This window comes from Mya arenaria, chromosome 10 (assembly GCF_026914265.1).
Source record: "Mya arenaria isolate MELC-2E11 chromosome 10, ASM2691426v1".
Lineage (NCBI taxonomy): Eukaryota > Metazoa > Mollusca > Bivalvia > Myida > Myidae > Mya > Mya arenaria.
In genome coordinates this window covers 34,927,874-34,943,742 of record NC_069131.1, presented here as the reverse complement: position 1 = coordinate 34,943,742, position 15,869 = coordinate 34,927,874, and the positions used below count along the sequence as shown (strand labels likewise).

At 35.0% G+C, this 15,869-nt stretch overlaps 1 protein-coding gene across 2 annotated transcripts; it reads left to right on the top strand.

The window, feature by feature from the left end:
• The first annotated feature begins 75 nt into the window (after positions 1-75).
• LOC128205651 (uncharacterized) lies at positions 76-6,729 on the top strand. Of its 2 annotated transcripts, none has more exons than XM_052907460.1 (5): positions 76-169; positions 459-843; positions 2,259-2,423; positions 2,847-3,019; positions 4,280-6,729. In XM_052907460.1, the coding sequence occupies exons 2-5, from the start codon at positions 558-560 to the stop codon at positions 4,409-4,411; spliced, it is 756 nt and encodes a 251-aa protein (XP_052763420.1). In that variant the 5' UTR covers positions 76-169; positions 459-557; the 3' UTR covers positions 4,412-6,729. The 2 variants fall into 2 exon arrangements, with proteins under 2 accessions (XP_052763420.1, XP_052763421.1); XM_052907461.1 differs by having other exon boundaries at positions 109-169; positions 509-843.
• Positions 6,730-15,869: the final 9,140 nt, after the last annotated feature.

Sequence of the window (15,869 nt, the reverse complement as noted above, 5' to 3'; positions counted from 1 at the left end):
TCAATATTAAACTGAGATTGATTTAGAAGCACCAGAAAGCACTATTTATGTATTTGTGTTAAATACGCCGTTTCGTATTATTCCATCTCAACGACATAAGCGGTCATTTACCTGACATGACCTAATTAATTAATTTGTCAATTCACGCTTAATAAGGTATATTTAAAAGGTAATGTTGAAATGTATAATTTTAATTATTTATATCTCTGATTTAAAGAAAATATATCTGAATTAAATAATTATTCAACGAAAATGATTAATAACAAATGTATTTGTGAGTCATTTTATTGGAATTAAAATACCGCTTACATCAATATTTTCTGCGCGTACAAATCTTTATATATATATACATATAGCTATAAAGTCATAAACTACTTTTCTTCTTCAATGTTGGGGAGCAGATTTGACTAAAACAAACAATTCCAAGGCGAAACTGACAAATAATTGGCATTTTACAGGTGAAATTGACATCCATTTCGACGAGATTACCTGTCCACCCTAATTTCAGGTGTGCAATAGACTCGCTCACGTTTTCGTGAGAATAACAACAATTCAAAATGGCGAACGGACCTCCGAAATACAAAATCAGCCCTGGAATGCGCCTTTACTGGTGCGGGCTGATTTCATCAATCGCCGCTTTCTTCTTTATGTTCCTGGGGTTCTGTAGCCCCTATTGGTACCAGTCATGGCGCCGAGTTCACAGTTCTCTGGCCAATGTTGGTCTCTGGCATATTTGTCTTTCCGGTTACATTAAACCAAGGGATCCATCTCTACAGAGCTATGTTGGTTGTTGGTGGATTCACTCCAGTTTCTTCAGCGATGTTGACAATTTCATCATGCCACGTGAGTTACTGTTAATACATAAGTAGATACAATTCATATTTCACACTGAGTTTTGATTTAATTACAAAACCAGGAAATGGGAAAATTATGTAAAACGATAATCAGAGTTACTGATAGGTGCATATTTGCGCATACTGGCTATTCAATTAAAATCATAGAAAAGGCTATTTTTTTTTTAAAATCAGTGAGTAACGATTACATAGATGATAAAGAAAAAAAGAATAAATATCATGCACCCGTCAATTGTAACAACAGCCCCCAGGTCCGGGGAATAGCAGGGACTTTGACTTTCGTTCCAGCCAACCCCGGGTAAAATCTTTGCCCTGCGGGGACGAACTGATGGTAAAATCCCCGCCAAATGCCCTGCACCCCAGGGACCCTAGGTAAGGCTCATTTCCCGGTATATTGTGTGCGAAAACAAAACTACCGCATTCTACCAGTACTGTGGGGCCACCTGAAAGGTAAAAAGACGGCCCTTTTCCTTGGCTATCCCCGTTATACCCCCGGACCTGGGGGGGCAGTGGTTACAATTGACTGGTGCATAATCAGTCAAATTCATTTATAGAATTCTCCTAATTCGGTGAATAAATGGAATTTAAGCTCAATTTGGTAAACTTGTCTGGTCTCAGTTAAAACTAGATCATTGTTTGAACGTGCTTCACCAATTATTTTGCGGATGTAAATCTGAAATGAACCGGTCCTTTGGCGTTTTACTTTAAAAGCTTTCTATTGATTGCCATGTAGAATTCAAAACTAGACTATCGGAGTTATGCACCAGTCAATTATAACCACGGCCCCCCAAGGTCCAGGGGTATACCGGGAATAGCCAGCTAAATGGGCCGTGTTTTACCCTCCCGGTTACCCCGCAGTGCCGGATGAATGCGGTGGTTTTGTATTCGCGCCAAATATAGCAGGGTATATATGCCTTACTTATGGTCCCTCAGGGGTGCGGGACCATAAGTTCGTCCCTGCAGGACGGTTTTTACCCGGGCTTGGCTGGACCAAAAGTTAAAGTCCCTGCTATTCCCTGGACCTGGAGGGGCCGTGGTTACAATTGACTGGTGCATTGAATTATGATGTTTGTAATTGTTAATTTACTTTCACACCATAAAAAAAATGTTTATACCTTAGTTGGTATTCAATTTCAAAAACAAAACTATGGGGTAATAGTATCTTGAATTACTTATTGATAATTCTCAATTTATTGGACATCTACTTTAAATAATTGAATATTGTGAATTAATCTCTTTGTACAATTCAGCATCCATCTTGTTAGAAAAAGTATACAAATATACATTTATTAAAAAAAGTATTATTCAGTCATGCAATTTGTTTCTATGGTATCATAGTTTGTGACTTCACTGATCATATAGAGGATTATGATAAGAATAGTTCAACCCATGCTCTCATTTCAGCCTGGTTTCGTGCTTGCCAAGCGTTAGTATGTTTCACCTTGATCTGTAACCTGGCGTCCCTGATTCTGTGTGTGAGTTACATTGTCGGGAAGTGGAGGAAACGCATCTACCATGGACGATACGTTCTCATACACATGATTAACTCAGTTGTTCTGTTCGCTGCAGGTAGGAATCGATCAATTTTATATGAACAATTTGTATCAACAAACTCATACTGAATGATTGCATGATTTAGGATACCACTATCAACAATAGGCAATGAAGCTAGAAATAGTTATAAAACTGTTTGTACAATCAGGTGAAAAAATTCAATTTGGTCAATATAATCATATTTTATGTGTAAAGGAAGCAGCTTCGGTAAATTCTTGTAAGTATTGATCATCTATAATTACGGATTGAATAACTGCTATTGATCATTGTTTCTAATGATCAGAGCTTTTAAAAGTCGATAATTTGCTTGTCAGAAGTGATTTTGACATTGCCGGTTCAATTTCAGTAACAGGAAATGGCTTAAAAATTAGTCCAATTTTTTTTTCATTTTTTGTTTCATTGCCAGTAATGATTATAACCCACTTTTATCCCTTGCAGCATTCCTGGTGTTAATTGTGTCGCTTGTGTTTGCTGAGATGTCACGCCAGGAGAACTACTTTCCCCGGCCATGGATGAACTATCTTTCATGGTCTTTTGGATTCAACGTCCTGTCTGGGTTTTTCAGCGCGTTTGCGGGCATTTGCTTCTTCATTATGGCCATGATCTTGAAGGTGAGTGAAGCAGAAAGTGGTAAGCTGTTTAAAGGTGCTAGACACCTCGTGATACAATTGCAAGAGAAAAAGAAAATGGTCAAAAATTTAAATAAATTTGGTATTGTTGTGTACAATGCATTGAATCTTATTGACTGATGTAACACATTGCCTACAACACATGCATCTTTCGCAGTTTTTGTGCATTTTTTCAATTTGAAATTTAGTACGGTTGTCTACCAAGTAAATCCCAGTAAGTTTGAAAATAGCGTCGGTATATTTAGCTGTACTCATAAACAGATATGATTTGATCTGGGAAACCATTATGCGCTGTTTAAAACAGGGAAACACAGATGAGAAAGAAGCATGATTGTTGCAATCATTATTTTAACCATATAGTGATGTATTTTTGGTCAATTATTATGTATTATATATATATGGGTGGGTGTCTTTTTTTTTACTAATTTGGACCCCAAAAGAGTAAATTTGCTTCTGTAGGGTGGGTGGTATAATTCAAAAGTGCCTCCCCCCCGTGGGTTTTATGTTTAAAAGGAATAGCTCTAGGATTTGTAAATCCATACTTATCAATATTCTATAGAATTTCTAATGCAAACTGAAGTGGTGTTTTTTCTTCATATTTTCAAACAGTCAGGAGGAAAAGACCTCTCATTTGAACTTCTTGTCAATACTTAATCCTATGTAACAAACAGTTTATTCACATATGAAACTAAAAATAAATATGTCTGACTCACAGTGAAACATGAGAAGATCTAATTGAAAAGACCAGCTTTTTATCTTGCAAATGAAATGATGTACTGAATAGGCATTATTGAAATACTTGGTTAAAGAATTACATAACATTTTACACAGATAATGATGAATTTGATCAGTTTAAATTAATTAAGCTTTTATCTTTGGTTTCATATACAGTACAGCATCGCCTTCGTATAAAAACATGAAGTTTGGCTATAACTCAAAAATCATTCAAGATATTCTCAAGAAACTTGGTATACATGTTGCCCCGGATAGTTGAGCTTCATGTAGCACGGCTCATAACTGGCTTTAGTAGTTGTTGAGTTATTTCCCTTGTTCAACTGTGAAATAAAACAAACAAATGTTGATAATTGAACATGTGAAGCAAGGCCTATAACTGGCTATAAAAGTTGTTGAGTTATTTTTGCTTGTTCAACTGTAAGGCGACTATAAATTAATTGCCAGATTTTCATCCCTCCCCTCTCCCCCTTTCTCCGCCACCCCTTTCATTTTATTTCCCCATTTCAGGAGAAGTTATTCAGAGATGATGACCGTATAGAGAAGGAGCTGAAGACACCCAGCAGGGGCACTGAATCGGTTGTCACCGCGCCACTCTCTGTGGCAGCAACTGATAAAAGCAAGGCGGAGTCTTTCGTGTAGTCTACAGTGTGGACTTTTTCTCTGTACAAAAAACCTTTTAATGTGTTATTCTATTACAATGTGTAATTGACAGAAGTATATGTTGTTCATCATAGTGACAAAATATTCTGATTTCCATCTGTAATGATTTGGGTTTTTTTGGTTAAGAATTTAGTGACAAACTTCTTTAAGCAGAATGATCTATACCTTCGAATGACCTTTTTTTAAGTTCTCTTTTTAGCTGTCTACCAGAATGGTGGTGTAGTTAAATATCATACACTAAATCTATATGGAACACTTGCAAAGGACTTAGCTGGAAATAATTTAGCAAAAGGATGTGTTGAAATTTATGTCCCATGTTGTTTTGTTTCTTTCAAACCTTCTAAATTGGTTTAATTGTTAGATCTAACATGATTTAAATCAATGTTTTCAAAATTGGTTTTTGTTGTTATATGAAAATAATTAAAGGCGTTTTGGAATTTGGTCAATTAGTAAGACAATTTAAAAGATAAGTTACAAAATGCTGTTACTGGTTGTAAACATACATGTATCATACATGTAGTATATATATATATGCTCCATTCATTGTTTTTCTGGATTATACTAGAGGCCGTAATTTAAGACTTAAATTAAAGGAGGACCCTAGCATTGATATTTCATTAAATGGATCTGTTAATTCTATAAATTTAAAAAGGGTTTTATGTAGATGACAGTTTTAATTAACCCAAGTGCTTTTGTGACCGTATGTAAGCTTTTTGAACCATTAATGTATACCTGTGCAATCTCATTTTGTCATCAATTATAATAATGTTAAAGGGGAGATAAAAACAAAGGGGAGTTTTCATTGTTATAATTATTATGCTAGCATAAAAAGAAACTGCATTATACTGAAATCTCTGTAAAATAATGTCAAGTTGTTTCATGATGATATGATGTTTACTTTGATTATATAACAAATCTAAAAAAAATGTTACTGTAGAATGGAGACATATTTCCTCAAAAGATATGACAATTTTCAGAATTAACTTTAAAAAAGGCCATTTTTGTGGTTATCTAAGATTGGGTATATTCTTGCATGCACAGTTTCTTGACATTCTCCTAATATATTTTCAAAAAAACATATGGCTCTCTTTTGTCTTTGCACAATAGAGCTTGAAATGTATTATAGTGTTATTACTAGAATTGAAAGGGACATTACCATCTCTTTCATATGTTCATGAAATATGATGCTTTACTTTTAATCAGCTTCAGTTGTGTGAAAATGTTTGCAATATTTTTAGGCACGCAATTCGAACATGATGGAAATGTTGGAAACAGCTCCAGCATATTTTTTGTGAAGCTGTCTAAACGTCATGTAAGCATTCCATTGCTTTGACAATACAAACATTAGTTTTCGTCTGATGGTTTTATTTTGTATTTCTGTACTGAGGTCAATTTGTATATAAACATATTTTAAGTTGTAAATATATAAGATTGATTTTGACAAAGTCAATTTATTTTTGTAGATATATCAAATTTTCATTACATGTATATAATCACTTTTATCTAGAATATCAGTGCTATGATAGTATATAAGGGCAGAGAAAATATGTAATAGATTCTCATCCCCAGCCAACCCCTGTCCAAGCACACCAACAAAACCCTTCTTGTACATATTTGGAATTGGCCATTCTAAGCAAAATTTAAATATAAAAAATAACCTTCCCTATTTTTAGCTCTTCGAAAAAAATGTGAGGTATTGCATACCCCTTGCCCTGGCTATTACTTAACAAAGCATTGAATATATATATACAATTGAAACTTGGTTCCCATGTTGCTACACTTGTTGCCAGAGACATTACGCACAATTTTAATAGCATCACCCATCACTATGGTTTAAATGATTGTGGAGTTCTGTCCCTTGCTCAATTAAAATATAATTAACTGACTAATTGTGGTACTGTGGGGCTCAAGTTTAAAATATTGCATCATGAGAATCTGAACTTTTTCTCTGTCCTTCAAATCTTACATTCCATTTCATTTTACACAAACTACCACTTGTTGCTTTAAGAAGTTTTAAATATTAGCATACAAAGATTCAAATGTTAAGAAAGCAAGTCAAGGTAATGGTAGCACAGTTCCTTATATCATGTACATGAACTGTTTGGCAAATGTATGTTGATTCCTTGTCTTGTAGTTGGAATGATAAAGAAAAACGATTTGAATCTTATAACATATTAAGATTTCATTTTTGTTGAAGGGAACAAGCACATAAAATATGCTGCAATTTTGATTGCTTGCACACTGTAAATATTTCTTTTTATACCATAAATATTATATGAATAAATAATATCAAAGTATTTGTTGTGTTTTTTTGGTGTATTTCTTTTCACAATCTTAGAACAAAAGTTTGTTTTCATTATATGAATAATAATTGTTTATTATACTGGATCATAAGATTAATAGTACGGATTCACTTGTTGCTGCAGGCGGTTGGGAGCATCGACTAGCTTTTGTTTGATAATCATCAAACTTGGAAATATGTGTACGGGCGGAATATTGCATCCAAGTTTGATAGCCACTGATGTCACAACAGTCACTTCAGAGTTATGGACCTTGAATAGATTAAATTACACCATATTATGTCCGCGTTTTTAATCTAGAAACTTTTGTCCAATCACCACCAAACTTGGACAATATGTGTATGGGCAGATATAATGGGCAATGTTTAATAATCAACCATGTCCCCAAAGTCACTTCAGAGTTATGGCCCTTGAATAGCTAAATTGCACCATATTCAGGTTTACCGCATTATAAATCTTTAAGTATTTGTCCGATCATCACCAAAATTGGACAATATGCGTTTGCGCAAGATATCTCGGCCAGGTTTGATAACCAGCCATGTCTCCTTAGTGTCTTTGAGTTATGTCCCCTTAAAAGTTTAAATTGCACAAACGTTATGTTCTCCGCGTTGTAACTCGAACTTTTGTCCGTTCATAACCAAACTTGAACAATATGTGTATGGGAAGAATATATCGTCCAGATCCTATAACCAGCCATTTTCCCCAACACACTTATAGTTATGGCCATTGAAAAGTTTGAAGTAAATGAACTTCGCTGTCCGCGAGGTAACTCGAGCGTTTGTCAGTTCGTTGCCAAACATGGTAAATATGTGTAAAGGGCGGAATATCTCGATCGAGATCCGATAACCAGACATAAAGAGATATGGCCCTTCAATTGCTTAAATTGCACAAACTTCAACATATAATTTCGACGGAGCGTACCTTGTGACAGTCTGTCACACCTCTAGATAAGGTATACCCTCCATCCTCCTGTCCGGAGATAAACCGAATCTTGTTATATCGCAAAGGTATGAAAGCCACTTTTAGGAAACATGAAAAGTAAGATGGCGATAAGGAGATTATGCTCGTCATTTTTAAATTTTATATTTCAGACAAAAATATTATTGTAATGGCAACGAAAATAGGCGAAATATACACTTGAAATTGGATCTTGTCTTATCGCGGAATGTAATAAAGCTACGTTCATTAAACTTGGTGTGTGGGTAGACGGCGATAAAGATGTAGCAATTGTAGGGAAGTTGTTAAAATCACATTTACATTAAAAATACAATTCGTCCGATAAAAATGTGGTTGCTATGGCAACTTATAGCATATAAATGGCTTTTCGTCCTTCCAGAAAAAAGTGGATCCTGTCATATCTTAAATAGCAGTTAGTATGCGAGATAGGTACATTCTATACGAAGCATTGTATGCGTTCGGGCAGAGATGTGATTTGTCCGCTGGTGCGCGGGTTTACACGGATCTAATGGCTCCAAGTACTACTTTTTTAATATTTGTTTTGTTTTAACTGATGTGAGAAAAAACTGTTTGCCTTTGGTTGCTTATTTATCTGTTTGTTAATTTGAATCTCGAATTTGCTTCAAATTCAAAAGGGCTTCCGAAAAGCCAATTTTTCTTCTGTGGCATGGTGCTGTAACCCCTTTGACCCCTATCGCCATCAAAACATTCAGCTCACAGGTGAATCAAATCCCTGTTTGGAGGGCAGTGAGGACATCATGTTTAAAAGATTCAAACATATTTAATTTAGTAACGTTTAAATATAATATACATAATTAAGGATGCCATTCTATTGCTTTTGCCGGATAAAAAATGGTTCCTATGGCAACGAAAGTATTTGAAGTTGCACTTAACTGGACTTCGGGTATAACTAAACAAGCACTGAAGCTACGTTCATGAAACTTTGTATATAGAAGATGTTATGAAAGTTGTGAATGAACAAGTGGTTGCTATGAGGACAAAGTCTGAATGTATCCAACCGTCCAGTTGTATTCTAGGACACCCAAGTCGTATGTATGCTAATTATCAATGATTTCTGGCAAAAGTATTGTTAATCTGTAACATATTCTTTTGGTTTCGCCAGTGTTTGATTTTCCCAAAATTGGAGGGCTCTATAGTAAAAGCCTTAGGTGTCAATTAGCATTTTAGTAGTATATTAGATCCCATGTGAGATGGGGCAATTTTTCAGAACTTTGTCACAGTTAACAACGTTGTTAACGTCACCGTTGTAAACTTTCCAATCTTAACCACTCTGGTAAAATAACGGATACATATGTGAGCTGCAGTTTTCCTTTCGAAAATTGTGACATCTTCTTCAGCTGTACTTGTTACATTTGATTTTTTTAATACACCGTCAAATAGTTCACGTTTATAAGTTAGTCCAAATAATTGTACGTTGACGGATTTTTTCACGATTTTTGATATGGCGAATCCCGTATAACACGTCTTTTATTTTAGACTAGTTTATAAGTTAACAACGATGTCGCAAATCACGTTGTTAACTTAAACACACTTCTAAACAATCGGCCCAATGAATCATGATAGCTTTTTTAAAACGTATTGTAAATAAAGTGAGGTATTATAGATCAACACCAGATAGACACTTGTGGTTGCTATATAATCATCAAAAATGTTATAGCATATTTGTGATTGTAATATCATTATTTTTCCCAACTAGTAGAAACATTTGATGTCTTCTTTAGCGCACTAGCAAAATTCAGTGGCTTGTTTTCATATATATTGTGGACCCATGCAAACACCAAAATACTAAATCAATGCAAAACCGTGTGCACTAGCGGATCCATGCGCTGTTTGCGCTAGGGGTCCGTTCAGATGGCGTTGACAGGTCGCCATCGATTCGTTCACTGTAAAGCAAAGGTTGTGTAAAATAATAATAACCAAGTAACGCCAGGGTAACGACTGACAAACAATAGCCAAACGCGTGCAACGTTCGCCGACCGTTAGAACTACGTTCAACGAACTTTCTCCAGCGTTTAAAATTAAACGTTTAAGAACGCTGGTATCCATGAGAACTTTTGTGCATGTTCAAAACTTTATTTTCGGACCCGCGTTTTCCGCCGATCACGGACGATTATCGAATATTACAAGCGTTCAAAGCGTTCACACAACGCTCTTTTGGCGCTATACCAGCGACCACGGACGTCATAGAAAACTGACCAGAACGATATGATGTGGCGGAACCATAAGCTTGGAATATTGGTCTTTTCGAGACAAAAGCAGCTAATTTGGTCAATATGTATGCAATGGAGTCAAAGCTTCTTTCACATCTTGGTCACACTGTTCAATAAAATCTATGTCAATGTCGACTGGGTCAAGATCAAAGGATAAAACAAAATAGTGTAACGAATCTACATACACTCTTTAATCTTCATGGAACTTGGTCAGAATGAGTCTATCTAGGTCATAGTCGCTTATATGTCCTGCCAGCGTAAAACGAAGGACTCGAGTCCAAATGTTTGAAAAACATCATCAAGTTAGAGCTTTACGTTTTAACCTGTCTTAATGAAACTTGCACACATTTTTCTATGTCTTGTTATGAACATCAAACTTTATAATTAGTCCGATCATAATATATCACCAGAACAAATGTTTGAAAAAAACATTAACAAGTACATTTAGTTCATAATCTACATTTTAAGCCAATGAAATCGCTTCTCCGCCTCCGATAAGTTCCACGCTTAGTCATTTGGAGCTTAACAGTCATGACACTATCATTTGGCCAAGTTCCCCTTCTGCAGAAAGCTCGTAATAATCCTGATAATATTATGTTCTATCTATTAAAATTATACTCAGTTGACAAAACAATGGTCATTCCCGGATCTTATGTTTAACAAATCAAAAAAGACAGAGATACATATTTATTTCTGCATAACATACAACAAAAATGGTAAAGGTACACGCTTATCGACATCTTTACAAAACATATTACATCATATCTAAAAATAAAATGAACACGTTATGAATTTATTACACAATGAGACCTTCAAACCTGTATTGTAAGTATTGTTAGAATTTAGTTTCATAGTTTTAGCAGATACTGCGTCAAACATAATTATTTAGGATAAAACAAGACCATTTAAAGTGACTCGCTCATGTTTTTGGACCAGTTTCCCGGTAATGCATCTGAAAACACTTATTTTATCATTATTTTTACTCTATTATATCGAAATTGCAGAAAAAATACAGTTATAACATAAAAAAAGTATTTTGGTTTTAGTGGGGTTCGAACTCACGCCGGTAAAGTCAAGAACAAAATATAAAACAGACGGCTAGAACACACGGCCACTACATTGATAACATCACGTGATAATGTCAATCAACCAATCACGCAACACTACAGCCGTAATTAATTTTCATTCGCGTTTTAAACGCTAATGTAAGTTGTGGTCTTCAAAGACGATATTTGGGCAAATATCAGCATTTGCTGGAGGGTTCCAGCATTTGATATTTTTGTTTTAACACTCCTTATGATTTGCCACACTTTATTTCTTAATTACAAAAAGTGCATTATACAAACCATGAACGAGTCACTTTAAGGTATCAGACGTACTAATAGGCTTGTTCTCTAAAAGCTGCATTAATCTTAATGTTAAATAGTGACGCCTGTTGACCCTGTACAATTTTGATTTCATTTAAAAGGTATTTGTTTGATGGTTACTTATGTGTAAATAAATCACAGAAAGTGTAACATCACACATACATTTATGACAGTTGTGTATTTGCTATTACTACTGAATCATTTAAGGCAAAAAAACCCACACCTTATCTCAATTGAATCCAATCTCAATTCAATTTCTTTTTTAATAATACTAAATAATATGGGGTCACCAGTCATGCGAAAACACCAGCTTAACCTAAGAAGACCATAGCTGGAATGATTCCTAAAACAAAAATGTCTGTTATAGACATACATGAATGTACGAATACAAGTCAAAGAAAAATCGATAAACATCGAAAGTGGTGACGGCTTTTTTGTAACAAGGCATGTTCCCTTTATTCAATCAATCTAATACATACAAGCATAAATGAGATTATATCAAAATATATACATGTAGTTTTATACGTTTGATTTCTTACATTTATACACAATAAATGTTTAACAATATTTTTTCAAATAATTACACAAATGTAGATTCAATGAAATATCACAACAGTTGCGAGCATTCCAGGCAATCGAAACAGTAACTTATTAACTGTCTCAATAGTGAATTATGCTTATGCGTTTTAATTATCGTTGTTTATTCCGTCGGCAATGGAATAGCAGGACCGATTCACCTTTAATCAATTATAAGAGCTCAATAAAGTCAAACAAAAATCCATCCTGCCAAAACAATCATTGTTCAGAGACAAAAAACACACACTTGGAGCCAGGTTCTCTCCCCGTTGGACACCTCTATAGTTTAAATAAGAGATGACATTTGACGTGTATATTGAAATTGTTATATTACAAACTTTTCTATCTACTCTCTTTAAACCAATAAACGCACAAAAAACGATATTTTTGTTGAAGTATGTGAATTAAAACAATTATGATGTGTCGAAAATCCAGCTGATATTTTTTTCTGACTTTTACGTGTAATATTATTGGATTTAATAAAACAGTCTTTTCTATTTTCTTATACACAAGTAAATATTGCGTGATGAAATGTCCTTTACCGTCCAAATAGAAAGAATCTATGGGCTCGAAAGGGTTTATTGGTCTTGCTTTTACATTTTAAATTTGTTCAATTGTCAAAACAGATCTAGGCTGGTATGAATCCCTTTCGAGTAGAAAACTGAAATTGATTGTTAAAAAATGGTCAAGAATCTTCGTGTTTTGATCAAAAGTTAGTTAAAAAGGTTTATAAATTATTATTGGCCAATATTTGTCAAATAATTATTAGTAGGAAATCAAATCAATTTTATGTGCAAACTTAGATTGTACACAGCCAAATTTTGTTCATTTGACTGCAGTTCTGTTACCGGCCGTGATCTGTCTAAGACACAAAGAGAACATGCGACTACTTAGCTCGAACCTATGGCCTTTGGCATACACGCGACTAAACCACCCAACTCGAAATTTTATAAGTTTAATGTCTCAACATGTTCCACTCTGTTGTGACGTAAACACGACTGAAAAAGTTCTCCGATTTTCGATTTAATATACTGTGCATCTTTTGTGACTAATCTTTTAATGCATGTCGCTCTTGTCAAAACAATAAGTGGACTGAACAAAGAATTTGAATATAGAAACCACGTTACGAAGACAATGCGTTCGTTGCTTTCGTCAACACCAATGACCATAGTAAGAGGAATGTCGATCAGAACGGGGAACACGGAAATATTGTAGACGAACGCCATCATGGCCAGTGTTTTAGCTATTTTCCGCTGTGCGAGCGATGAAAGGCTCTGTTCCGAATGGATGCATAATTGCCTCTTAAGCGATTTGAATGTCAAAACAAGTAGGACATCGGATGCACAAAGAGAACCAATAAAGATAGCCGATGTCATGATCGGCAATGCAATGTGGCCAAGAGTACTCGTAGCCACTTCAGCGCTAATGCAAAGTTCACTAGAATATCCGAAATCCCGCATGATTGCGAAGGTAAGGAACACGCAGAATATTGACAGACCAAGCGGTAGATTGATGACTGCTAAGCGGTTTGTATACAATGTTTTCCAGCTTTGTGTCGGCATGTTTGATTCTTTAGCTCTCATATATTTCTGTATGCAAGCGAGCAACATATTTATCTGACAAGTGCAATTGAAAGTAGAAAGTAGGTACACGACAACCTGGCATGCGGTCGCTGAATGGACGTTAGTTGTAGTAATTGAACTTGCCGCCAGTATCAGTGCTCCCAGAATGGAGTCATTTATTGAAATGTACAACAGCTGCAGATAATAACTTGCTTCGGAATCGGTTCTTCCTTTCAAAGCTCTAATAATGTAAACCATTGCCATGACGTTCAACTGCAGAATGATACTGCCATACACACGTTCAATCAATTGTTTTTGGTTATCGGATAAAACAACGTCTGTGACGTTCGTGATCATTTTGGTCGTAACTGTCTGAAAAAGATGACCATATTAGATACATGTGTATAACAGTTAAGTCAATCCATGGCAAAAACAATCACACATTAACCTAAAACTAATTGCTACGGAGATGCTCAAAGCGCTAAGCGAGTTTCTACCGCGCTTTCAATTGGCTTGGAATAAAATCTCTTTGTCTCTACTGATATATAAAATACCTTTTAGTGATATAAAACATTCAACTATCATAAGAAAAAGCAAATTGAAATGAAAAAGTTTTTTTCGTTTACCAATCGCCGTACTTCTAACCATCTACTGATAAGTTATGGGTAAAAACTACCACGACATTTTGAGCACACTTTTTTATCCGGAATAAGGTTCTGTCTGAATTGTTTCCTACCACAGAAAGCGAACAAGCATTGGTGACATTTTCCAATTTAGACTACTTGGTTGCTGAAGTAAAACGTTAAATACTACAACGGTATCGCGCGCGGACAGTCATAGACTCAATAGTGCGATATCAATCAGCCGTAAATTAATGCGCGTGAAATTGTCTATATTAAAAGGAAACATACTGATATATAGGTATAGGGACATTTTATTTTGATAATACAACACCATCATTTAATAATAAAATTCTTCTTTTCGAAAAACCATAGGCTTCGAACGTAGTGCCTAATTGAAGTTTACATTGGACGAAGAAGGAACTATTTATACTCCTTCGCAGTAACCATGAATTTGAGGTTGTGTTTGATGGTAATATTCATACTCTTGAACAGTTACCTTAGATTACTACGTTGTGTTTGAGGACTCTTTTTCATACTTCTGCTCAGTTACCTTGAATTATTTGGTTGTGTTTAATGTTACTTTTTATACATCTGCGCTGTTACCTTGAATTGTTATGTTGTGTTAGATTGCACTATTAATACTTATTTGCAGTTACCTTGGATAATTGTATTGTGTTTGATGTTACTATTTATACTTTTGCGAAATAACCTTAAATTGTAAGGTTGTGCTTGATGCCACCATTTATACTTCTGTGCAGTTACCTTGAAGTTTTAGGTTTTGTTTGATGCTCCATGTTTATACTTGTGCGCAATTACTTTGAATTTTTAGGTTGTGCTTGATGGCACTATCCACACTTAATCGAAAGTAGTTTGAATTGCTTGACAGTGCTTTATGGTACTACATTTATTTACACCTGTGTGCAGTTATTTTGGATTGTTAAGTTGTCTTTGATGTTACTTTTCATACTTACGCTCAGTGACATTGGCTTGTTAGGTTGTGATTGATGGTACTGTTTGTAATTTTGAGCAGTTACCTTTTTTAGATTGTGCTTGATGGTACTTCTGCGCAGTAATCTTGAATTGTTAGATTGTGCTTGATGGTACTATTTATACTTCTGCGCAGTAATCTTGAATTGTTAGATTGTGACGCAGAAACGGTTCAGGTTTTGTTCAATTGTAGAAACTTCTGGTCCAACTTTTCTAAGATATTAAACATCAAATAAATAACTTTTCACTCCTAAGGTGTGCCTGACATTTATACACTTTATATTTTGCCATGCAACTAGTTTAAGCCCCACGTACTGCAATGTGCATATTGACTCTAGTTTTAGTGATCGTTCAGAGACGGTAGTCCCGTCATTTATCGGTGAAGCTATTTTAATGTGTGTGGTCTGTCTGTGGTGTTTGCATTTGTGTATGTGGTGTTTATACGTTCGTGTCTCTATTACACTGACGCTATTGGCCCTTGCCTTGTACTTCTAATGGGGGTTTATTTTTGAATGATTGACTACTGGGTGTGTCCCTGTAGTTTTTATGTATGATTATAGATTTTACAAATCGGAATATAACTAGCATATTAATGTTCAATAATTTGTTCTGTTGCAGTGAGTTTAAGGTCAAGCTTCAACAATAATATATACTCATTATTAATAAATTAATGGATAAATTGATTAAAACTATAAATTCGATATTGCGCCTACCCTTGTTTTGGTAGCCATCATTTTCTCAGTATTCTTATATTGCCTTTTTACCCTTATCTCGTGCCTCGTAACAGGGTTTATAGTTGATTGTTTGACTACTGAGCTTGTCCATGTAATTGCA